This window comes from Brachyistius frenatus, unplaced genomic scaffold, assembly GCF_029030835.1.
Source record: "Brachyistius frenatus isolate BFR_SWC_R1_liver_20210118 unplaced genomic scaffold, ASM2903083v1 Contig_19, whole genome shotgun sequence".
Classification (NCBI taxonomy): domain Eukaryota; kingdom Metazoa; phylum Chordata; class Actinopteri; family Embiotocidae; genus Brachyistius; species Brachyistius frenatus.
The window spans coordinates 5,126,640-5,152,128 of NW_027210618.1; the positions used below are offsets into that span (position 1 = coordinate 5,126,640).

Sequence of the window (25,489 nt, forward strand, 5' to 3'; positions counted from 1 at the left end):
TGTTCCTTCTTTCTGTGTGTAGACTACATCCTTACACATTTTCATGCATGTAGACACATAATTGCATGTTTTGCAGTTGTGTTCATGTCCTGAGGCTGGACAGAATTTCGCACTCTAGTAGTTAGCTTGGGTGGAGCGATGATGATGCTCTGCTCTGGGAATCCACTTTCATTATGAAGTCAACACCCAATCTAACTTGTCTGCCCTGCAACTTCCTTGCATGCATATCGATCAACAAACGCTTTACATAGCTTGCAATTAAAAGGAGCTTTACCACTCTTATTTTCATACCGTTTTTATCATCAAGCAGAGTGATGACCACATGTAGGCTATTTAGACCTGGTAGTTTCATGTAGATGCGTTACATTTCAAATGATTTTGTATGACCTTCTCAGCGTCCATATAAATACCAGTTCTATTCAGAATGGCTCTCCCTCCTTTGTTTCTCCCCTCCATCCAGTTTTCCTGTTCCGCTGCCCATGCTGCACCCAGTAGTCTCATCCAAGCGATCTGATTCATATGCCTGGCTGGCCTTAGCTTCCCCGAATGTGTTCTCGCTGGCCAAGTAGACCAAAATATGGAAAAAAAAAAAAAAAAAAAAGTATTGACATTGTTTCTGCTCTGATTTTTTTTTTTTTTTTTTCTTTTTCTTCCCCCACCAGCCTGCGATCCAAATTCCCTCATGGCGACATTGCAACCAACCCCGGCTTCGTCCTCAGCCCTGTCATCACCCAGAGAGACAGTGGGGGTGACAATAGCTGCTCTGTCAAGGTTTCTATCGAAATCTCTGAGTCTCAGCAGCCTGTAACCTTCACCTGTGATGGTAAGCATCCAACCGGGGACATAAAATGTCTATCCTGAACCATTTTTTAAAATTTTAAACACGATAAAAGACAAGAGTATATGGCAGATTTTACACAATGCAACCAACTCCTGTGACACTAGATCATACATAAACTGTAAATGAATCATGAAAATACTGCCCCCATATGTTGTACTTTAGAAATATCTCCTTGGGTGAAAGTTAATTGCAAGAATGTCTCTGTGGAGAAGAGCAGGGAATCCTCGGTGCAGTTGGTATACCATCACAGTTAAGTCAGACAAAAAAGAAACTTTGTACCCCTTTGCCTTTAAGAGTGAGCAGCTCAGATTGCAGATAAGAAAGTTCTGAAGGAGGAAACGACATTCACAGCTGCCAAACCCTCCACCCCCTCCCCACCTCATTTTATTTTCTTTTTTTTCCTGTCGTGGGAAGTATACTACGTTCCTTTTCCGCACAAATAAAGGTTTGTCCCCCCTCACCCTTGAGTAGCCAAGTTGGGCAAAAGGGAGACTAGTTTAGTTTTTTTGTTTTTCCTAAGGCCCCACTCAGATTTTTGGTTTTGTTGCCTGGGTGTTTTGGGAGCTGTAATTGGCTAACCCCTCATCATTCAAACACAAATCTACAACCACTGTGACTGACATGTCTTTTGGGATCTGAAGCCAAACACACTGGAGGTTGTCAGCCAATCCATTGGGCTCTTTTGTGAGACATATTATCCCAACTGTGTGACTAAGTTCACCACCGCCTATGTGGGTCCCTGAGGATCAGCATTAACCCACTCTGTGTGTATGTTTGTCTGTTGATCCGAGTATAGTATGTCACTGTCAGAATATGTTTTATTGTCTGTGTACTATATATTATAGCCCACTTCAACAGCTACAACCTATAGAAAGTATATTTACTACTTTCCTCGTTAGAGTAGAACTCGCAATCTGAGGAAAGTAGTAAATATACTACCCATATTCCTCATGTTTGTCCTACTGACCCAGACACCACTCTGAATAGCCCACTTTAACAGCTACAATGTATAGGAAGTATATTTACTACTTTCCTCATTCAACATCCTTCTACTATCTTAGTTTCCTGCATTGACTCCTTGTTTACCTCGTCTTCCTGCTTGTGCTGAGTTCACCTCCTTTAATCCCAGTACCCGGGTCACTTCCTAAGTACACTACACTTCCTACTCTCCCTGTCTGACGTCTGTTTCGTCGTTTCCTAGATCACTTCCTATGTTGTCAGCAGCGTGTTGACCCACATAGGTGGTGTTCAGAGTCCTATGATCAGACTGAAATCTGCTCATAGGAACAATAAGCCTCAGTTCTACTCCAAGCAAAGAGAAAGAGAACAGGAAGGGCGCTGCTCTATTATATTCCTTTTTCTTAATCCTGCAGTTCTTTGTCAGTGTCGCTCTTGTTTTCCTCCCTCCTTGTTTCCATCTCCTCTCCCCTCTTCGTCTCTGTCTCTCTCTGGTATTCAACAAAGTCTCCTGATTTTGTCATATTCTCAGAGACTACAGATTAAAATAACACGTAAGACATGCATTGCCCTCTTCTCTGTCCCTTTTGACCTTTCTTTTTTTCCTCTTAAGTCATCTTTCCTTTTTTTTTTTTCTTTACTCAACAATTTCTACTGTCCCTCTCTTCTGTGATTTCTCTCTCAGCGTCTCACTATCATTTATCAGCTGTGGAAATGTCTAGATTGTGTAACTTTTAAACAAGATTGTAAAAGAATATTACACTCACTTCCCCCTGATTGTACTGTGTAATTATGTGAAATGTAAGCAACGAGTGATGTTGTTTTGCATGATTGGCCTCATAAAGAATGTGTTGCCCAACAGTTCAAAGAGGAGGTTATGATGTTTGGAAATGTTTGCCCATTTTCAAATGATCGGGCAGAAAGGAAGATGTCTGATTCTTCTAAGACTTGGCTATGAACTATGAACAGGCTTCTGGGGATTCCATACATACCATGGGTGGGGAGATGTGATGGAAGGAGTGAGGGGGTGGGGCAATGCATTAGATATAAAAAGATATAAAAGAGAGAGGGAACGCAGAGAGAGGGAGGAGTGTAGGAGCAAGAGAAAATGCAGAGGGAGAGAGGGAAAAATTAGACGGGGGGGGGGACATGAATTTATAAAGACAGAAACCAAGCAACTTAATTCATACAGAAAGAACGTTGTGAATCAGCAAATGAAAAATATAATTGAAATACAGATATAGAGAATAGCATGAATTGTGAAATAGATTAAACGGAGAGAAGATGAATAAGGGATGGAGGAAATGCTGTGAGTTTGGCTCAGGCTGCTATCTGCGGCTTCGAGGGTGTTGGAGAGGAAACACCATCGTGTTTCTAATATCTTTCACACATAAAGACAAGAACGCCACTGACTCCCAAAACCTTTACAAATATGGTCTTCTTAAAGTGAGGCGCAGGATTTAAACTTGGTTTCACGGGTAGAGAAGGATACCAATGCAAAACTTGCCTGTACATTAATTCTGATGAAATTGCTCTGGCCTAATTGGATGAGACTATATGTAAATTTAAAGATTCTGAAAAGCCATAACACCTAATCCATTAAGATAACACTAAGGGAGATGATGTATGTTATTACAGTTTGTATCTGAGGATTCCTTCTTTATTTGTCAAGGGTGACATGCTAATTTTCTTGCAATTATTTAGCGTGACATGCAGAAAAGATACGTTTTTAGCATTAGGGAGTCACTAGAACTGTTTTACTATGTCTTGAATTTGCTTATAATTTAGCCTTAAACTCTTCCACTTTCTGCCATACTGTAACATTGTTCTTCTGCAGGGTGACTTCTGGCTTTTTTCTGTCCTCTCACTACCTCTTCTAAAATCAATCCTACATTAAAAGGATTGGACTCAATTTCTGCATGTGTGACCCGGCATTCCCTAACCATGCGTGAAATAGTCCAGCATGCAACAGGGGAATTTTCTCCTCTTTTAACCGGTGCCCTCAAAAATGCCCTGCATTCCATCCCCCACCTCAGAGCGCTCCCAAAACGGGGCGTGGCCCGTCTAATTGCTTTGTTACGAAACACCCATGTAACTTATGTGTAAGGCTGGCAGCACCACCGCTGTCACACAGACATATACAGGAATACAGGAGTGGTCTAAGCAGTGAGGGTAGACTCGCCATTCTTCTGAAGGGTGGAGGTCTGTTATTGCTGGATCCAGGGGTGGTCTCCCTCTCTGTGTGTCTATGTGAACGTCTCTTAAGTAACCTGAGCGTGGGTACTTAATCCAAAGCCGAGATGTGTCTGTGTGTGAAGAGTCCCTATCTGTCTTTATATCTGTTGGCGTGTGTTTGTGTATATTAAGAGTGTTTTAAAAACTCTGTAGAAGTAGCCAAACAGCAGAGTAATCTGCTGTGTCAGGTTACGCTCTCCACCCGGTCGGGTCTTGGCCGTCAGCTATCGGAGGATACACAAACACCTAGAGTTGACCCTAAATCCCCCTCACTTCATATCATTCCACAGCACATCGCTCTAAGTCCTTTTATTCCAGAACAGGTTTGATTTGAAATATGAAACCTGAGCTGTTCAAAACGTGGCAGGATGTTTTACGGTTAGAGAGAAACTTTAAGACTTCAAATTCGGTTCCCACACCTACAAGAGCAGTCTTTTAACCACCACTGAAACTCTTGTGGGAATTTGGGGGAATTTTGCTTGACCTTTGAACCTTCTAATGTGGGTTACAAACCTGTAGGTCTGTCATATGTTAAATTCACTGTTGGTATATGATGTTTTTGGTGCTCCAAATTCCTCGGTTCCTTTTAAGAAAAATCTTAAAGAAAAACCACCACAAGAAGACGTTTTCTTGTTCGTATAAGTTGCATTGTGTTGCCGTAACTGAAGTGTGGTACATGGAGCAACTGATCTTTCTGGTTTTTTTTTTTTTTTTTTCATTTCTCCTCATCCTCTCCCTATGTTCCATCCTTCCCTCTTTCCTGTCACCACCCCTCCATGATCACCCTCTCCCTTTGCCTCCATCATTGTTCTCCATCCCTTCCTTGCTCCTTCAGTGAGTTCTCCGGTGGAGCTGCTGATCAGTCAGACTCTCTGCTGGGTCCACGATGACCTGGACCAGGTGGACTTCTCTAGCTACTTGCTCAAAGTCTGTGGGCAAGAGGAGGTGCTGCAGAAGTGAGTATCTCCCAAAATATGAACTTGTCAAGACTTTGCGAGAAGCTACTTTTCCCAGGAGTTTTTTTTAATAGCTTTCATTTGTTTTCTTATGCCCTTGTCTCCCTCCTCCATCTCCCCCTCTCTCCATACTAGAGAGAAAAAAAACATGTTTCTCTATCGCTTCTACCTTGATAACAACCCCCCCTCATTTTTCACCCTCCTCCACTATGAAAATTCTCATTCTACTCTGGGATACATGGGAACGGTTGCTTCCCTCCAACAGCACTAAAAGGCCCAGTACAGCCAAATGTTCACAGATGCCTCGTCTGTCGTGATTAGAACTGCTGCTGAGATTAATGTTGTGTGTGCACAGTATACTGGAACTAATCTTCACACCCTTGCTTAAGTCATATAGACTTGCCATACAGACTGCCCATACTAAGTAATATAATCATTATATTATGTATGTAATCATTACATAATCAGAGAAATATGTTTTTGTCATTTTTGAGATTACCATAGAGACAGTTAGAGACCTCTTTTGTGTTTTACTTACTTCCAGACTCTACACATATAGTTAAAGCCACAGGATGATACCTGTGAGTCATGACTATTGTGAACACTTTGATGCTTTCAGCAGTTACATCATTGCTTCATCAGTAATTGCAGGAAAGATGGTCCTCTTAGGATGAGGTCTAAAGCTATGTACTGTCGGCAAAATGCTACGCTTTGGTAATATTATCTCTTGGCAGTTAATTTAGTGACATACGCCTGTCACAACAATGAAACAAGTGAATGCAAGCCTTACTAATTTTACTTCTGGACATTATGCCACCACAGTGACCTTTCTGTCTGCAATTAGTCAAATCTGTCGTAAATATCAACTCTGTAACAAATAGGTTCTTCGAGGGAAGCCAACTTTTCCCAAGTATATTTCTAAAGATTGACATGAAAAGGGATTTTCACGCATCAGGTCATAGTAGGTGACCTAAAGCTAATTAGGGAGACTGTTGTCATCGCTGCATCATATCATGGTTGATAAAAATAACAAATACAATAATGCTAACACAATGTAAATAGCGTATTATTCCAAAATAAGCACAAATATACTCAAGATGTACACACTTTACATTTTTGTGAATTGTATATGACATGAGTGATAATCCTCACTGACTACAGTTAAAAATCAAAGAAGTAGCAAAATCCGCTCCACCGGAGTGCCGTTAAGTCTGTATTGTGCCTTTGTTTTTGTTTTCTAACTGTTTATTATTATTTCTAACATATAGTGTGATATTCTTCACTTTGCCTCTCTGTTGCCCTGTTTACCGCAGTAAACACAGCCTCGGCAGTCATGAGTACGTCCAGAACTGCAGGAAGTGGGAGAATGAGATCACATTACAACTGCTCTCTCACTCAACTATGAGAAGGGACTTGGCACGCAGTGTAAGTCACTCTATCAAGCTAGAATTCTGTATAAGCTCTTTATAGGAGGTTTTCACCGAACTTTGGCACAAGACATTTCAAGTTGTGCCAGCAAGATTCATAGATTAATTTTTAACTGTTGGAAACCTACAACATGTAATCCTCGTTTGCTGAATTTTTGTTCAGTCAGCCATGTATGTGGACACGTCATATGTACAGTAGGTATTTAAAAATAGTAGGTTTTGGTTCAGGTGTTAAAGAGAGATCCACAGCCTGATGTGTGTTATTTTTTAAAGGCGTTTAGTGTGTGGTGACAGGTTTTGAAGAGTTCCTATAAGTCTGAACTCATCAGACAACAGAAAATAACTGATGGAATTAAGCTTCTTTGTTCTCTAGTCCTCTTTTTAAAGCTGAGTTTTAAATTTTTCTTCTTTGAGAGATGCTGGAAGATTTCCTAGTCATGTCTCCATTTTGTACAACATATCATTTTTCTAAATGACCTGCACATGTTTTGTGTTTTTCTAAGTTCCAAGAATCATAATGAATCATTATCACCACATAATTTTAGGTCTGGTTGGGAAATCATTGCTGTTTTTTTCTTAGATGGAAGATGACAACTCTTCTGTAGACTTGGAGAAGCCACTGGGCCAGGTGGAGAGGCCTTTTAAGGAGAATGTCACCAGGTATAAGGGTCTGCAGTGAATGTCAGAGACAATTTAACAAAATTATTTTTCTACCTCTAGATATATCACAATTCTGCCTCGGTTTTCTTTCAGTTGCATCATGAGTGTGGTGTTCAGAATTTACTTAAAGTTTTTGTTTAATTTGGAAATGAAAAAAAGAGGTGGAAGTTTTTCCTAAAAGCGTATAATTGAATTTAACGTGACTTTGTGTGATTTATACATGGTTTTCCGTCTCTGTTCTTTTGTTTTGTTTGTATTGTGTTTTGACAAGAACAATTATTTGCTCATTTTTATTTTTACTTTATTTTCAGGCCTACTCATCATTTTAGTTAAATGAAATAAACTTGCTGTTCTCAGTCCGGATCTCATCATCACTGATAAAGATATAATATCCATGTGTCTTCTTGCAGACAAGGCCTGGTGGACTATTTGGAAGGCTATCACAATCAAGTCAACATCTGCCTCCAAAACGAGGTACATGTGGTTCCGGTGAAGGACTGTAAATGAAAAGAAAAGGATGGAAAATGATTCTGATGATTTCCAGGCCTTTAAGTATAGTCTGGAAATTTAATATTGCACTTTGAACTTTTTGCCTGTCCCATAGTATTATAATACAGAGATATGGTATAGAATTTAATAGTATAACGAAAGGCTCAAAGCACTGTTTTCAAATCTCCTGAAGGTTTTGTGTCATTTCAAATACTTGACTTATAAATGTTGAAAGACCAAGTTGTTCCTGGAAGGCAGGCTTTCTACAAATGACACATCTGCTTCTCAGCCAATGTGGGTTCTTGGGAGGTAATTAAATGCAGCTTTAAAGTAGAACAGGAAGTGAGACTACACCACCACCTTAAAACTAATGATGATCTCAAGATTTATTATAGTCAGCCCGGACAGAACTGCATCATGTGCAGTAAATGATGCACTTTTAGCGTGCAGAAATCTGATGTCCGAGCCTTGTTTGAAGACTGATGCAGTTAGAACACAACTGCTTTACCAACCTGCTCTGTACCTGTGCGTTCAGAGTACCCAATATAAGACAGTGGACCGGGTGGTGCAGACTGTGAAGAACCTGTGCTGCGCTCTGGATGAGGTGGAGACCCAGGCAGTTACAGAGGCCATCAAAAGGCTGCGACACTTTGTCAACTTACCCAGGACACGCTCACCCAAGGTGGGCTGCTGACACACGCTGGACACACGTTACAACACCTTCATACGCTGTTTTGTTTAGATACTGGGTTGCCTTTCAAAGACAATGATGTCTTGCTTTTCAGATGGGTTCTACATCTTCTGGTCAGTCATCAAATGGTAGGATCTGTACATTCATACTGTTACACTCCAGTCATTCAACTAGAGGTTCTTTGTTAAAAAGTGTTACTATTTTGGCCTTCTTTTTTTTTTCTTTTTGCATCTAAACAGAAAAAAAAACAATGAAATGCTGTGTGTTTGCTGTCCCATCTATGATGTTGATATCTCTATGACCTCTCACTGATCCCCAACTGACTCGTGACAGGTGTCACCAGTCCCGTGGAGGAAGGCATGGCCCTGCTAACACGGGCTGTCTACGACCTGGCCAAGCTCTACCTGCGCTCCTTCTGTCCACCATCCGCCTGCTTCAGCTCCCCTCCGATGCCCCAGGCTGCAGACGGGGAAGCTGTAGAGGGGAGGAGCAGCAGAGAAGCTTCTGGCACCACAGACCACCTTCAGTTCACTCTGTTCGCCTTGCACGGCATCCCGGCCAACTGGGTCAGCAGGTAAACAGTCAGAGGATGAACACAGATCTGCTGCTATGTAGCTTAATAGAAGCATAAAGTAAATAATTGTATAAGATGATAATATTTATGCAGGACAACTCTAAAAATTACATATTTGGGTATTTATGAAGCACTAAATGTTTCTCATTGTACAGTTTAAAAGACGTATCTCATTTGTAAATAAATGGTAAATGGTCTGTACTTGTGTAGCGCTTTATCACCTTTCGGTCTCAAAGCGCTTTAACATGTTTTTCCATTCACCCATTCACCCACTAATGAGACAGATCACCGTGCAAGGCGCTGCCATAAGGAGAACATTCACACACCGATGGTACACCATCAGGAGCAACGTAGGGTTCAGTGTCTTGCTCAAGGACACTTCGGCATACGGACAGGAGGAGCTGGGGATCGAACCACCAACCTTCCAATTAGTGTTCAACCCACTCTACCGTCTGAGCCACAGCCTCCCTCAAATAGCTGTGTATTCAAGGAGATACTCTTATATGACTCTATAGCTTAAAACCACATGCCTGTAGTTGAATGTATATCGCGTCAGAACGTTATATTTTGCCACAAATCCTATCCAGGCTTTAGTATTTCAATTCTCTGTTGCATAATTACTACCTTTCTTCATCCATTCGTTCTTGCATGATCACCCACTTGCTTAGTATTATTAGCACCACCCACATTTCACTTAATTGTCTAAAGACAGAAGGCAATTCAGAGATGTAATCACTTGATTGACTAAGTACATGCAATGAGTGCAACAGCAAAAAAAGCTTAAATTCACAAGCAGCCAATAATATATCAACAATTCTGGTTTCATATGATAACAATTCACGAGCTCAGGCCGACGAGTGTATTTCTGTGTTGCTACAATATTACAACACAGTCTTGACAAGCTGTGCTGTCACAGCAGAAAGCCTTGTTTTCTTCTACTAAACAAGCGACTCTGGTGTTGCTCCCCGTGTCTTGTTTTTCCATGACAGTGTCCAGTTTCACCCTGACTTTATCTCCTGTGTGTGTCTGGAACAAAGTTGAGCCAAATTTTCCATTCCCAGCTCTGTCATGCATCAGTGACCAGGATCAGTACATTTCTGCAAAGCCCCTCCACAGTACGACGACATCGCATCTACAAATGTATGAAAAATGATTTTGGTATTCTTCCTGTGGGGGAAAAAAATATATCAATTGTTCCCCTCAGCTGCAGGTTTATAGGACTTTGTTTTATTTCTGAGGCAAAGTCCTTATACACTTCATATTGAACCCAAACCAAGACCAAGTCTGGTCAAGAGATTAAAGTTTGAATAAAATGAATCAGTTTGAAATAAGAAAAATCTAGAGACTATAACCCTGGCCGTGAGATGAAAGCTGTCTTTGTGGATTGCTGTAGGACCTTCTTTCCATGGTAATTTTCTGGTTGGCCATTTCAGGCCTTCATGAAGAGAGGAACTGCTTAATAACAGGCCTATTTACTCCGGCAAAGCCTCCTCCTTCCTGCAGCTATTTTAAGCCAACAATAAACATTAGTGCAGTGATCGTTATTCCAAAGACACCCCCAAAAATATTCAGCTCCTCACAACCCAAAGCCAGAGGGACCGGGTGAGTTCAGTATCTCCCAGCCCAGACGAGTAGCAAGGCATATCTGTTGTGTTGTGGTGTGACTATAATACTTCCATATTGAGGTTTGAGTTGTTGTGGCCCGCGTGTCATCCATCTGCAGCCTCAGTAGATGCCACGGCACTGCCAGCGTGGTGGAGCTGCCAACGCAGATGGCACCGAGCAATGGATCAAGCCGGTTGTCGTGAAAATGTGTAACCGATTTTTCTCATTACTCACATACATATTTAATTAAAACAGAGAGGTTATTTTTTCGATGAATGGAAGAAACTTCCTGATTAGAGCTCTTCTCTGGTCTGTGTGAGAGTGTACTGCTCATACAGTGTTTCTCATACAAAGGTTCTTCCTGGGTAACCCACCCAGGTACATTTAAGACCCGCTCAGGTAGATAAAATCACTTTTTTAATTTTCGTAACCTTATTTGACTGAGGCTAGTCCTTGCATAGCCACCATGTTAGTTTCAACAGATAATCTGAGGCATTTAAGGAATATCAATAATTTATTGCACCTACTGATAGCATATGTATTAGGCATTTAGGAGGCCATTGTAACTATGGGAGTCTCTACCAATAGTCTGCACAGAGGTGTTTTGGTGGCAATTGTAATTATATGAATGTACTAATTGTGAGGTGTTGAGATAGCATCTTTAAATTGTATAATCTACCATTAATCTGCATGTGAGGTGTGTAGGGGACATCTTTAAATTGTAGCATCTACCAATGTTGTTTGAGGAATGTCTTTAAATTGTAGTCACAGAAAATAACCAAGGTAACAGTCTCACCCTCTAAACAGCATAATTCTCTGCACCGTAGCACCCTCCACCACAAGTAAATTCATAAACTATGGGAAATTCTGCCATGCAGTATTAAAATCTCCTGCAGCATCTTGTATGTTGCACTGTTACTTGCAAATGTGTTTTTTTTTGTTTTTGGTTCTTGTTGGTTTTTTTTGGGAGATTCTTGACATATCAAATCACACGGCTAATTAACACCATTGATAGTCATTCCATTTAAATGTGCCATTTCCAGGGCCCTGGTGTTCTATATGTCAGCTCACTTAAAAGACTTTATAGGACTCTTCAGTAGATATGAGGCAACGTTGATGTAATGAGATCCACCTGTGCTCTTCTTGGTACAAGAAGCCCACATGTTTTCTGGGGAACAGGTCTGTTGGTACATGGAGCACGCTTGTGTGATTCACAGCAAAGCTCTGCTCAAATTGGGGAAGTGGAAGAAAAGTAAATTGAAGTTACGCCAGTTGAAAATTTGCAGAGCAGCACTTGACCTTGGGCCTCATGTGCACTACGGAAGTGCCCTTGAGGGAGGTCCTTAACATGTAACATCTCCAGTGAAGCGACAGATCAGGCTGGCTGAACTGGGCTGCTTCAGCTGTGAAATTGTGCAACAGTTTTAGGATTTGACTGCTTCTTTGCAGCAACATCTATATTTGAAGCACTGACTACAGTCACAGCTACAACGTTGAGTTCTATCAGTCAGCTTTAGTGGCACAGCATTTCTTTTGGTTTTCTCAATGAATTTGCACACTAATACAGTCAACAAACATCTGAATTAGAACAACAAAGCTCAACAAAGTCAAATGAATCGTATGTATATATCCCTGTATGACAAGTCATGGATGTTTAATGCATCTTGGCTGGCTGGTGGCGGCATACAAAGCATTAGGCCGTAACTGTGGTTTCTTTTAAAAACAATCTAATCGCAATGATTGATATCACCTGTGTTGGCTGTTCAGGATTTAATAATACCAGGACACAGGCCATCAATGTTATCAGTGTTCAGGTTCAAGACAGTTGTTTTTAGTGAAAAGCATTAAAACAATGTATCTGTAATGTAGAACATGAAAATACATTAAGTAAGCTTGTTCAGTGTATTCTGGATTTTAAAAACACACTAAATGTTATTGTAACGTGTCTTTACATAAATTGAAATAATCTGTGTTATACCATTGTCAGCTTCTCATTGTGATTGGTTGGCACATATTTAATAAGTGTAGATACCGTATGTTCCAATATGGGACTCCTGCAGCACTATTGTAAGTGTCACTGTACATATTTATATAAGTGCCTTTTTTATGTCTGTATCTGCAACCTGTCCATCTATGTTCAACCACACAAAACTTTGGATGTTTTTATCAAATCCCCTACCTTTGTGTATCTGATAGAACCTCCAATCAGTTGATTTGTTTGTGCCAAATCATAGACAAATAGACACATAAGCGATTCTTGTTGTGTTGTTGTTGTGTTTCAGTTATGAGAAGTACTTCCTGATGTGTTCCCTCACCCACAATGACAAGAACCTGTTTAAACCGGTCCAGTCCAAGAGAGTGGGCACATACAGAAGCTTCTTCTACCACATCAAATGGGATGAACTGTAAGTAATCTCCTCTCCTCTCTTAATTTCTTTGCTGTTCAATATTTTTTTCTAACACTACGCTGTTTGTACTGTCCTTCCACGCTGCCGATATCGGCCTTGTCTCTTCAAGGATTAACTTCCCTATAGCCGTAGCGCTGCTCCCTCTGGAGTCCATACTGAGCCTGACTCTGTTCGGGGTGCTGAACCAGAATGCCAGCGGCTCCCCAGACTCCAACAAACAAAGGAAAGCTCCAGAGCTACTGGGCAAAGTCTCTCTGCCCCTCTTTGACTTCAGACGGTGAGAGGAGAGAGGAACAGCCAGTAGTGGCTGTAATACTGTTTTATGTACATTCACATTATAGGATTGAACTTCTCATCAAACTGTCCTGCACTGAAATTACAGAAATATGTACTTTTTAAACCTATACAAGCTGATAAACAACATCATCAAACCAGGGATGAACATGCGTTTCTAACTTGTCCTTGCCACAGTGTAAGGAATGCTGTTTGTGACATTGCTTGCTCGTACAGTTTTGTTGTTGTTGTCGTTGTTGTTATTGTTGTTATTTATTGCTAACTGTGGTACTTACAGGGTACTTGCCAGGGGCAGTAGGCTGTTGTGTCTGTGGTCATCTGCCCAGGGACCTGCTGCAGCCACTGGCTCTACTGGCAGCCGCAAGAGGGTACCTGCAGAGAGGGTCGTACTACAGGTTGGAGTTCTTGCTAGTAGCTTCTGCCAAAATAGCATCAGTATGCATAATATTGTTCATATTGATAGTGCAATATTTAAAGCAATTCTACTGAAATTGTATTGTCAAAGTGTCATGGATACAGTTCAGGCTGTAATTATTGGGACACTAATACGCACACTTGTGTTCTTTGCTTTTTGCTGAATTACAAAGTTCTTTGCAGCTTTATAATTCAGCACACTTAATTTGAAGTACAGTAATGGGCACTGTGCTATGATGCTCGGTTTACATCACTGTAAAGAAAACTGTGTTAGATATATTGCTTTAACACACAGTACCCAAGATTTTAGCGGTTCAAAAGTAACTAGTCAGATACACATGAAGTCAAACAAAAATAGGAATTACAGTAGTTTGTGGAAAACAATTTTGCAGTCACTGAGCCTGGCAGTCAGACTTCACTTTTTTCTTGTTGTGGAGTTTCTCTGCCTTCAGCCTGTTAAGTAAGTCGAGTACATGTTCGGTCGGCTGAGATCAGGCGACTGTTGGCCAGTCAAGAATATTTCTCCTTCACACTGAATAGCTCTTTGGTTGCTATGTTTAAGGTTGTTCTCCTGCTGAATGATGTAATGTCCTCCAATTATTATTATTATTTTTTTTTTCTGTGCACTGTTGCATTTTAGAATGAACCCAAATGTTGATTTTGGTAAACTTTGATATCTGTATGATAGATCTCCTTTTGGGCCTCATTATTATTTTACCAGCTTGCATCGTCACCTCTTTGTTACTCATAATGTCATTCAACTTCTGCACAATCTAAATGTCAACTCTCAGTCAACTGTGAGCTACATGTGAGCTCGTTTTTGCATGAACAAACGCTGACTGGACACTCGGCTGCCCAAGAAACACTTAGTGTCCAATTAGTTTTGAACTCTTGCATTTTGGGTGCCTTGTGTTAAAGGAGCTATATCTCCCCTACAGGTTCTCCTATTATGATGTGAGCCTATGCAAATTACAAAGAGAAATGGCTCTTCAAGATAGTATTCATTGTTTTATTTCAAATTCACTGTGCTGGAGCACAGACCCGAGGAGCAAATCTGTAACTGTCCAAATACTGCTGACAGTGATCTAGGAAGTATCTAAGAGTCTATGTTGGTGGTCGTACAGGTACATGCAAATCTTCTTCTTGAGTTACAGTTAGGTCAGAAGTACTAACTGATCCCAACTCCAATTATTTATTTTACCACCAGGTGGACTTTCCCACTTCAGCAGTGGATGTTTTATATGTTGGACCGAAGGAGGCACCCAGCCCGGAGCCCCACACACTGGAGGAGTTGGACCCCGACCTCCGACGCAAACTGGAGAAAATCTGTAGCCGAGCTTCAAATTTCGGGTAGGAGATTCTTCTTCCTGTTTTAAAAACTGTAAAGGGCAGACTGCAATACAAAATGTATGAGCAATTTTAACAATCGACGGGTCGGCCTCTTCTGCTGTTTTCATCATTTCAGCGGGGAGAGTTTGTGACGGAAATTTGGTTTGCAGGAATGGCTTCAAATACAAGCATTGATATCAGTTAATGCCACTAGAGAGGTAGTCTTAAAGTTCTTCAGGCTAATATGCAAAACAGATGTGCTGTATGAACACAAGAGGCTCAAAGCAGCTGCTGGATAGTGAAATGACTTCTCAAATTTAAATTAAGATGTCTGTTTGAGTGAAAAATGCAACAAAACCTGATATTTAAGTTTTCTTTCCAACATAGCGCCATGTAGATAAAAGAGTCTAAGGCTATGTATCCGAGTTTGCAAAGGAGTGTTTGCCCTTTGAACACATTTCACCTAATCGAATTGAATGTATATGCTTTTAATTGTAATTGTAGCCTACTGTCTGCTGGTAGGGGCTTATACTAGACTTACAGTGCTTAGGGTTATGAGAGTTTAAAAAAAACCATGCACAGAAACAGTATTCCTAGTTAAATTTATCCCCCTCAGCAGACAGCTTTTTGGCTTTCTCTCAGACCACCCAAATCCATTGGATTTACTAGATTTAAGAAGAGATTTTGAAAGATGCCACCGACTTTGCCAGCCACAGTTGTCCATAAACGCCTGTATGTTGCCTACTCCAGTGTGTCTGTTTGCTTCCAGCTGCTACGGGCCCCAGCTAAAAGCTCTCTTATGCCTGCAGCCAGCCAAATCTCCTCTCCAACGCTGCCAACATCCATGAGACTCAACCAGCACTTTAGCACAGACCCCTCTCTCACTGGGCTCTCACCGCCTGTTTTCTGTCCTGCCCATTCATTTCTCCAGCCTCTGTGGGCACAGGGCTTCTGGAGCTGCGTTTTCACTGATATGTCGTGTGCTGTTTGTGTGTGTGTGTGTCTGTGATGCTCCATCAATCCCTGCAACATTATCATTTCCATTACTACAAGGAGGTCAGGGTCAAGTACGGCTAGGAATTTTACATCAGGTATTTTTCAGGTAAAGAAGAGCTTCAAAAAGTGACATAGCTGTGTCGAGGGCCCACCAGAGGAGACCATGATGCATCATGCCACAGACATACCGAGACTCTTGCTTTATGTGCTATCACGGATAGGAAATTTTAGATCTGTTCAAAATTGTTAAATACATTTTGTTTTCTTATTTGGTTTATTCAGTTGATGTCATGTGACTCCCAAGTCTCATCATATGATGTATTCTTGTACCTTTTTTTTTGCCGAGGAAAGCTTATCTGAACATGTGTCTTATTTTGAATTTGGTTCACATTTACAAACTTATACACACGTTCTCAAGTTATCCTGACTCGCTAGTCTATGACTGCGGACTACTGAGGATCTTCACTGGCGATGGTGAAAGTCCTACCAGTGGGAGATTTATTTCCATTTATTTCCAATTGATATCCTTTTTTTTTTCTATTTTTTTTGTATTGTAAATCCAAACCCTGTTTTGTCTCCTGTCTACTTTTGACCGTCTCCAGGCTGAAGCGGGCAGATCACCAGCTCCTATGGGACCATCGGCTACACTGTCGGCGGGACCATCCCAGCAGCCTCCCCAAGGTGTTGGCCAGTGCACCCAGCTGGGACTGGGCCAGCATGGCTCACATCCACTCCCTGCTGCACCACTGGCCCACCCTGCCCCCCGTCACTGCGCTGGAGCTGCTTGACTCAAAGTACACACTGTGATCCATACTTACTAATGGAATATAATTTACCAAGAAGAAAATGCTTCACATTATAATACAGAGTAGGGTTAGCAAAATATGTGTGATAATTTTTCTTGTTGAAAAGTGGAAAACAAACTGCCTTGTGTGTAATTGTACTGTATTATTGTATAGGTTTGCGGATACTGAAGTGAGACGTGTGGCTGTCAATTGGATTGAGAAGAGCAGTGATGATGAGCTGGCGGATTATCTGCCACAGCTTGTACAGGTACAGCTAACAAAACAAAAAATACACCCACAAATATGTACTTTATTTCCACTTTTCAAATACTCTATCATTTATATTGAGTCCCTGAAGCTCAATCTTACTTATTCCTTTTTTCACTCACTTGTCCACCTATTTCTTCACCACTTTGTCTCATGTATTCACTCACAATTGCTCCAACTACAATTCAAAGTCAATTTTTCTTTTTCAAGGCACTAAAGTTTGAGTGTCACCTAAAGAACGCCCTCGTCATGTTCCTGCTGTCCAGAGCACAAGGCAACATCAACATAGCCCACTACCTCTACTGGTCAGTCTGCAGCAGCACACAAAACACCAGCACACAACACGAGCACAGTTGTTTCCAGACAAACAGGTCAGATTAACGATGGTTCCACATTAGCTACCACTAATCTATACCACGCCCAAGAATGATCACTCCCCGCCTGACTCCCCTGCTGCCCAGATTTCACATCACAATAGTGTTTCAGTCACAATTGCGTTTATGTCATCATCCACGCAGTACTTGAAAAATGTGCAACAAATCCAATTGAACACACAAATACACTTGCCTGTCCTCAAACCTCATTGGCCATGAAAGGAAATACATGGATTGTAAGGAGTGTTTGAGATCTGCCTGCATACTCACGTTTGTGAGGAGACAGGTGGTGCAGAGAGCCACATGTTTATGTTTCAAAATGTCCTCAGCAGCTCTTTCTGTTTTTGAACTGTTGCTGAGATAATAATCAACACTTTAACAAAGTTTAAAATTTGATGCTGATAAAAAACTTGAGGGCAAGCTGGTATGTAAAATAGAAGTTTCGCTTAGATTTCATTTGTCGGATGTGTTTAATGGTCGCAGGCTGCTGAAGGATGCTGTGCAGGATCCTGCCTGGGGACGGCGCTACGAGCGGGTGCTGGGAGCGCTGCTGTGTCTGTGTGGAGGCAAGCTGAGGGCGGAGCTGGAGAAACAGACTCACCTGGTTACCCTGCTGGGAGCCGTCGCGGAGAGGGTCAGACAGGCCGGGGGATCCACCCGACAGGTTAGTCTGTGTGTGTGCACTTTCGTGTTACGGGCCAAGTGTTATATGGTTGTAATTGTGTGTCTGTATTCACATCTGTGTGTGTATTTTTGTTTGTGTTTAGGTAGCACTCCAGGAAGGCCTTGAAAATATCCAGAACTTTTTCCAGAGAAACAGCTGTCGACTGCCCCTCAGCCCCAGTCTGGTGGCTAAGGAGCAAAACATCAAGGTAACACACACACACACACACACACTCTCTCCAATGAATAATAAGGTGTCAATTTTACATGAAATAAAATCAGGGTCTCAATAATATTCAGCTATTTTTTTTATAATTGCATAATAAATTTACACTGGATATACCTGATTCACAAAGGATTGGCTGCAATGAATTCATAATGTTAACACTGAATAGAAATACACAGAGAGCAAAGGGAGGAAACCTCGACTGAACTTTTGGAAAAAGGAACAGCCACACGCTCGCTGTAGAACCTCAAACCACTGAGGAAATGAGCTCATTAAGCTACAGCTACACCAAAATATAAAACACATGCATATATTCTCAAATATTATGCAGATATTTATCACAGATTATAAGAAACTTTAAATTCTTAACATCTGCATGTGATGTATTCTCCTAAGTACTGCTTGGTACAATTGTGGGTGATAAAGTGTCTTCTAATCGGACACAGAGGATGGTCTCTAGTGACTCATCCTGGCTAATCTCTGTGGTTCAGCAGCCTGCATTGCTCAGGCTCTGTGGAGACAGGTATGGTTTATTTAATGTAGACCCTGTAGACCTCTGTAGACCTTTACATTCATGCATCCCTTACACAGATATCATCCAGACACATTTTGCCTCAGTTCCATCTGTCCACATCAGTGTGAGTTTACCAGATAGACATCTGTATAAGACTCTACTCCAAATCAATTTTTCATCCTGCTGCAGTCTTTGGACTGCAACATTTACATTGATGCATAATGAAAACAGTTTATGTCTTTTGGGTTGGTGAGACAGAGCAAATGGCTTTGAAAACATCCAGAATTAATGGAAAAATTAATAAAGAAAAGGCATGACTGGGTTTTCTTAAAAGACAACATGACAGTGTGATGTAATGCAGATAAAATCATAGTGCATGTGTTTGTGTAGGCCTGCTCCTTCTTCAACTCCAACGCAGTTCCCCTCAAGCTGGCTCTGGTCAATGCCGACCCACTGGGTGAAGAGATCAATGTTATGTTCAAGGTACACACACACACACACACACACACACACACACACACACACACACACACACACACACACACACACACACACACACACACACACACACACACACACACACACACACACACACACACACACGTGTTCCATTTGTTTAAACTGGGAAGTTGTCATCAGGTACACCCAAGCTTTTTGTAACTGACTGTTGTTTGAATTCTGCTCATCTGAACACTGCACCCCCTGGTGGCTGAAAGGAAATCCAACCGGTATTTACAACAGCACAGTGTTTTATGCGTAATCTGCCTCTCTGTTTGTCTGTTTGTGTAACAGGTGGGAGAAGACCTGAGGCAGGACATGCTGGCTCTTCAGATGATTCGCATCATGGACCGCATCTGGCTGCGGGAGGGGCTGGACCTCCGCATTGTCAACTTTAAATGCATCTCCACCGACAAGGACAAAGGTAACAGACACATCAGTCAACCTTTAAATGTACCTTTGACAACAAACACAGACATATTATAGGAACACTCAAACTTCAGAAAGGACCTTTTTATCTGTTCAGACTGAAATGGCCAAAGGAAGAACAGATCTCTTTACTGAAGTGCAACATTTCTCAGACACCACGAAACATCACAGTAGATCTCGGTATTTGCAGTCTCAACCTGGGGAACAAATTCAAAGTGGACAACCTCGTGAATATCAAAGAAAAGCACTTCCGATCTGACACACTTTTATAAGCCCAGCTCATTGTTTCATTGCCGGGGGCTTTCTGAAGCTTTCGAGGGTCTCTGATGCCGATTTCCAGAGTTTGACACAGAATTTGACGTGCAGTCTGTGCTAAAGTTGTAGTTTCATGGTGAAATCACAAGTGCGCAAATACCAGCGGTCACACAAATGTGTGTAACTCGGATGCTGATGGTTGATCAAGTGATATCATTTGGATTCATACTCACAAAAGTTTTTACTCCCCCTGCTCAAAGAACATTACTGTGCTGCACTCATGTGCAACAGGAACATTATCTTTTTGTATAAGAAGGAAGTATTTAGTTGATGTTAAATGGCACTGACAAAAATTATGAATACAATCCTGTCCTTCAGCCAAACTGATAAAACTGTGATGAACTAATCACAAAAGCATACACTGATTCGTAAATTCATTCATACATTTGAATAATGATATTAGCATTGTCGTTCCATTCGACCATATCATACATTCGGTGCCTGAATGCTGACATCGTGATAATAAAAGAGTTGTTGTTGTTTAGGCATGGTGGAGCTGGTGCCGTCCTCCGACACCCTGAGAAAGATCCAGGTGGAGTACGGCGTCACCGGATCCTTTAAAGACAAACCACTGGCAGAGTGGCTCCGCAAGTACAACCCTGCCGAGGACGAGTACGAGAAGGTACACACAAAGGATGTGCTTGCACTTGCACGTTTAAAGGAGAAACAGCTGTGGAACTACTGCTCCAAAGCCCCAGCAGCTGTTCTTGTATAGCACACAGTGAAGTGAAAATTGTAATGCCATCATGGGGTCTTATTATTTGTTTTTTTTTTATGTCAGGGGGATGATGCACTTGCAGTCATTATTGATAAATGAACGTGTCTTGCAAAATATAATTTTTCTCACATAGCAGTTTAACAGCATAATGTCACGTACTTCATGAACCTTAGATACACCACTGAGCTTCTTTTTAATGCCTTATGATGTGAGTTGGAAAGAGAGTCATACTGTATGTTGTTTCCTTTGACCAAAACACAGTTTATGGATGCTTGAAGTTTATTGCAGTTGTCAAATGTGTGACCTTTGACACTTATAAATGTGAAACTTTCCTCCCAACTCCCAACCTCTGATCCTAAAAATGTACAGCACAAAGTCTGACCCTGAACTTAAGCAGTCCAGCAAAGTCTAGAAACGACTTTTCATAATACCTGGGTTTGCTTGACAAATATGGAAAAGTTGGCAATACCTTTTGTCTCTCTGGTCAGACATATTTTGCCCTCTCTGACAAAATCATATTTATATTTAACAACATCATGGCAGCACTTGCACTATAGTCAACCAAACAATACTTCTTCATCTCTTCTTCATCTTTCCAGGCATCAGAGAACTTCATCTACTCTTGTGCTGGATGCTGTGTTGCAACCTACGTACTTGGCATCTGTGATCGCCATAATGACAACATCATGCTGCGCTCCACTGGTCACATGTTTCACATCGACTTTGGCAAGTTCCTGGGCCATGCCCAGATGTTTGGCAGCTTTAAAAGGTGATAATCAGATGTGATCTTTGGTGTGTGTCGTTGTGTATGTGTGTGTGTGAAATTGCTCGTCAGATAAAATGTGCTTCGGAGCGCTGTCAGGGTTTAAAGGTTTTTCCACAACCAGGATGCTGATTGCTGTCTTCTTGTTTTTATAACAGGTAGTTTATCAGAGTGCAGTTAAAGGTCCTGTGCAAGCTGATTTCAGTGGGGAATGCTTATTCCTTTCCAGAACTGTAAATGAATACATCACTACACTTGTCAAAGTGTGGCTACGTTACCCATTATAGTGACGAGAACATAGATATTAAAACTGTTAGTGTATCTGTCCAATTACTTTTACCCCTGAACATGAGGCACTATGTTCAATGGTCAATATCTCCCACACACTTATTGCTACTTTTCCGGTCTGACACTTAAAGGATAGATGATTTTTGTTTTTGTGAATATCAGGTGTGGGAGCTGCTGTATTTCTGCACAGCAAGATTATTTTGTATTTTCAGGTTTGACCTGGTTCATATCTGAGACACACAGGTTGGCTGTGTTACTACTAGTCTTCTATTCTTGGCCTTTCAGCATCTTCTCACTGACGTATTTAGAGGCTTTGTAATAACTTGCTGAAAGCTGGCTCTCTTTTAGTCTTTGAGGGAAGAAAACACATCGACTTTCAAAATTTACGTCTTCCCAGGGATTTAAACCTTTGATCCACAACCCTTTCCCTCCAACTTCTCGTCTCACACTTTCAGAGCTAAATTGGAATCTGAATTCCTCCCCTGCTTCTTTCCCATCAGAGACCGAGCTCCGTTCGTTCTGACCTCTGACATGGCGTACGTCATCAATGGAGGCGAACGTCCCACCAGTCGCTTCCAGCTGTTTGTAGACCTGTGCTGCCAGGCGTACAACCTCATCCGCAAGCACTCTGGGCTCTTCCTCAACCTGCTGTCACTGGTGAGACACACACACACGCACGCACGCACGCACACACACACACACACACACACACACACTCTCATAAACCAAATAAACACATTTGTGCACACAGATAAGGGGTACACAAGCACGCTGGCACAAAGGATTCCAGCCCAGCTTGTCACAGGTGTTTGCATTAAGGATGCACAGTTGACATTTTTTACGATACCTCAGTTGAAGTCGTGGTTGTAGAGTAGTAGCACGAGATTTTTGTTCCTGTATCTTTCTGCTGCCGCTGACCGTGCTTTTTTCTTGCTCTTTTGGTAGCTTTGGCCTCCTTTCCAAAGTATCCACCTTGTTTTCTTTTGCACCTGCTAGAGCCAGAATAGCAAAATCTGCAAACAATGAGTAGTTTTGCCTTTGTAATTAATCAGTGCTTCACTGTTGTCCTGGAAATGTCTGTTCATACAATACACCGTGGGAATGGCGGCTACTTGGTATTGTTTCTTAAAAGATGCGCTGCTTGTTTATTTCCTCCACCAAGATGGTTTTGTTTCCAGTGCAGTTTGCTTGTCTGTTTGTCAGCAGGATTTCAGAAAAACTACCAACTAGATTTTTATGAAATATGGTTGAAGGGTGTAGCATGGACATTAAGATTATGAGAAAGGACATTTGACCTACTAAATGCCACACATCTTTAAATCCAGTAGTTGGTAGTTATGTTCAATTGTGACAAAACATAGGCCATTCTAGAAATACAATGATTCCATATCACAATCCACATTAACAGGTACCAGTGCTGGAATACATGTGTACTTGCTCAAACTAATACAGCAGGCATTCATGAAGAAGCCCTCAGGTGCAGCGGTTTCAGAGGGGAGAAGTAGGACAATTGTAACATCACCAGATTAGCAGAATAGCATATCATGTAGGGGTGGACAGTTGGTGTTGGATGAGTTTGTGCACTCAGAGTTTGCTTCCACTTCCAGGTATATTTCCAAAAGGAGCAAATGTATTTATATTTAGGTTTTGAATCAACTTCATGATCATTTTGGAGGATTTAGTTTTTTGTGCAATTGAACTGCATTCAAGTAAACCGATTTTGCCCTCTCTGACATAAGTGAGGTAGGCAAAATATTAGAACCACTGGGCAGTGTAGTACTCTACAATTCAACAGCACCACAAACCACATTGTTGAACAGTTCTTTGAGACAGTTTGAAAAAAAACCAGATTATAACCATGATGAAGGTAGGATTTACTGCAGGACTGATGTTTTTTACTGCAGTAAATTGACCGTGATTGTAAGGCATAATTATGCTTGAAAACCAGACATAAACGGTAATGAGGGGGAAAAACATTTTAAATGTAAATTTCGTTAGAATTTAGTTGACTGTCATATTGTCTTTGGGACTGAACTTTTTCTCAAATGCTTCATCATGCAAATGAATAACAGTTAATTTAAAAAAAAATATATATATATATATATCATATATGCATTATTTCAAACATAAAAATTTGATTCTATGGATACATGTTGTGAATGCTGTATATAGATCTAATGTAAAAAATGTTACTGTACAAAATGATGTGTAACAAATAGGTAAACCGACAAAACTTTTTTGTAAAATAAATTTTTGGTGTTATTAATTTTTATTGTGCCTTCATCTGCTCAAATAGTGTTTCTTCCTGTCTGTTGTAGATGACATCATCAGGCCTCCCAGAGCTGACCGGCGCTCAGGATCTGAAATATGTGTTTGACGCATTGCAGCCCCACAACACAGACGCTGAGGCCACCATATTCTTCACCAGGTAAATGCATTAACTTCTTTTTTCCCAGCGCTGATCTAAACTAATCCATCTTCTCCTATTTCAGTAAAATCAACATGTTCTGGCAGACTGGGGGAAACTTTAAAAGTGAACTTTTCTTCTCTCAGTTTTTCTCCTCTGAAGTGTTCCCATGTGCACAGCTGCAATTTTGACCAGACTTGTTTTGAGAAGAGAAGAGTTCAAGGATCATTTTTGTTTTTTTGCCGTTACAAAATCCACCAGGTGGCATTGTAACCCTAGCAGAGAGAGGGAGGAATATCTGCCTGCCGTCTCACATTACAGCAACAAAGCACACAATACAAACAGTATCAGGTGTCCTGGCTGATTGTAAGACCAGTCAGACTTAATTGAAGCTTCCCCTGTCGACGGAAAATGTGATTTATGACAAGAACATTTTTGTAAGAACCTTAGGTCCAAACTGCATGTTGACGTTTCTGCTTTTGCCTTGTTAAAAACTTGCCTCACCTCCCTCTTCTTTGGCCCTTCTATCTTCCCCTCCCCCGACCCCAGGCTGATAGAGTCCAGTCTGGGAAGTGTGGCCACCAAGTTTAACTTCTTCATCCACAACCTCGCCCAGCTACGCTTCTCTGGCCTTCCGGCCAATGACGAGCCAATCCTGTCTTTCTCCCCAAAGACCTACACTCTGAAACAGGAGGGCCGCATCCTCCACGCCTCCATCTTCTCCTTCCAGAAGAGATACAACCCCGACAAGCACTATGTGAGTCCCACTCTTTTTGTCTTCCATTTTCATGTTTGATCTCATATCCGGATTTACCTGGGCTGTACGAAACTGGAGCGCATGCTCATCTCCCCGTCCTCTCTGTGCAGACGTACGTGGTGAGGATCATGAGGGAAGGTCAGAACGAGCCTCAGTTTGTCTTCCGCACTTTTGATGAGTTTCAGGAGCTCCACAATAAACTGACCATCCTCTTCCCTCTCTGGAAGCTGCCGAGGTAGACTGTCACCTCCACTTGTCATACTTCAATCACTTATCATCTACTAAGCCTTTCCTCTTAATAGAAAATGGAACATAGTAACTTTCTCTGCAGTCAATCATGCGGGTACATACCAAGTACCTGCATGATTGCAAATACCCTCTGTAACCCCAATAATGAATGCTTTTTATATCAGCCTTTATTGCCAATGAGTGTTAATTCAGATTTTGTGAAATGGATCAATCAATATAGCTTGTTTCTCTTTATCTGTAGTTTCCCTAACAAAATGGTGCTCGGTCGCACCCACATTAAAGAAGTAGCAGCCAAGAGGAAGCTGGAGCTCAACAACTACGTCCACAACCTGATGAGGAGCTCCACAGAGGTCACCCAGG

The 25,489-nt window shown here is 41.4% G+C and overlaps 1 protein-coding gene across 1 annotated transcript in view; it reads left to right on the top strand.

The window, feature by feature from the left end:
• Positions 1 to 25,489, top strand: part of pik3c2a (phosphatidylinositol-4-phosphate 3-kinase, catalytic subunit type 2 alpha) — a 46,604-nt gene that overhangs the window by 17,422 nt on the left and 3,693 nt on the right. The window contains exons 4-29 of the mRNA XM_069695436.1: positions 663 to 823; positions 4,869 to 4,989; positions 6,303 to 6,414; positions 6,997 to 7,076; positions 7,487 to 7,550; positions 8,101 to 8,247; positions 8,351 to 8,384; positions 8,590 to 8,830; positions 12,718 to 12,840; positions 12,953 to 13,120; positions 13,415 to 13,532; positions 14,759 to 14,901; positions 16,479 to 16,670; positions 16,836 to 16,929; positions 17,139 to 17,233; positions 17,786 to 17,966; positions 18,070 to 18,174; positions 19,096 to 19,188; positions 19,498 to 19,627; positions 20,433 to 20,569; positions 21,265 to 21,434; positions 22,217 to 22,373; positions 24,035 to 24,144; positions 24,673 to 24,880; positions 24,991 to 25,115; positions 25,371 to 25,488. Coding sequence (XP_069551537.1) covers positions 663 to 823; positions 4,869 to 4,989; positions 6,303 to 6,414; positions 6,997 to 7,076; positions 7,487 to 7,550; positions 8,101 to 8,247; positions 8,351 to 8,384; positions 8,590 to 8,830; positions 12,718 to 12,840; positions 12,953 to 13,120; positions 13,415 to 13,532; positions 14,759 to 14,901; positions 16,479 to 16,670; positions 16,836 to 16,929; positions 17,139 to 17,233; positions 17,786 to 17,966; positions 18,070 to 18,174; positions 19,096 to 19,188; positions 19,498 to 19,627; positions 20,433 to 20,569; positions 21,265 to 21,434; positions 22,217 to 22,373; positions 24,035 to 24,144; positions 24,673 to 24,880; positions 24,991 to 25,115; positions 25,371 to 25,488 — 3,427 coding nt within the window. The remainder of the gene's footprint in view (positions 1 to 662; positions 824 to 4,868; positions 4,990 to 6,302; positions 6,415 to 6,996; positions 7,077 to 7,486; positions 7,551 to 8,100; positions 8,248 to 8,350; positions 8,385 to 8,589; positions 8,831 to 12,717; positions 12,841 to 12,952; positions 13,121 to 13,414; positions 13,533 to 14,758; positions 14,902 to 16,478; positions 16,671 to 16,835; positions 16,930 to 17,138; positions 17,234 to 17,785; positions 17,967 to 18,069; positions 18,175 to 19,095; positions 19,189 to 19,497; positions 19,628 to 20,432; positions 20,570 to 21,264; positions 21,435 to 22,216; positions 22,374 to 24,034; positions 24,145 to 24,672; positions 24,881 to 24,990; positions 25,116 to 25,370; position 25,489) is intronic.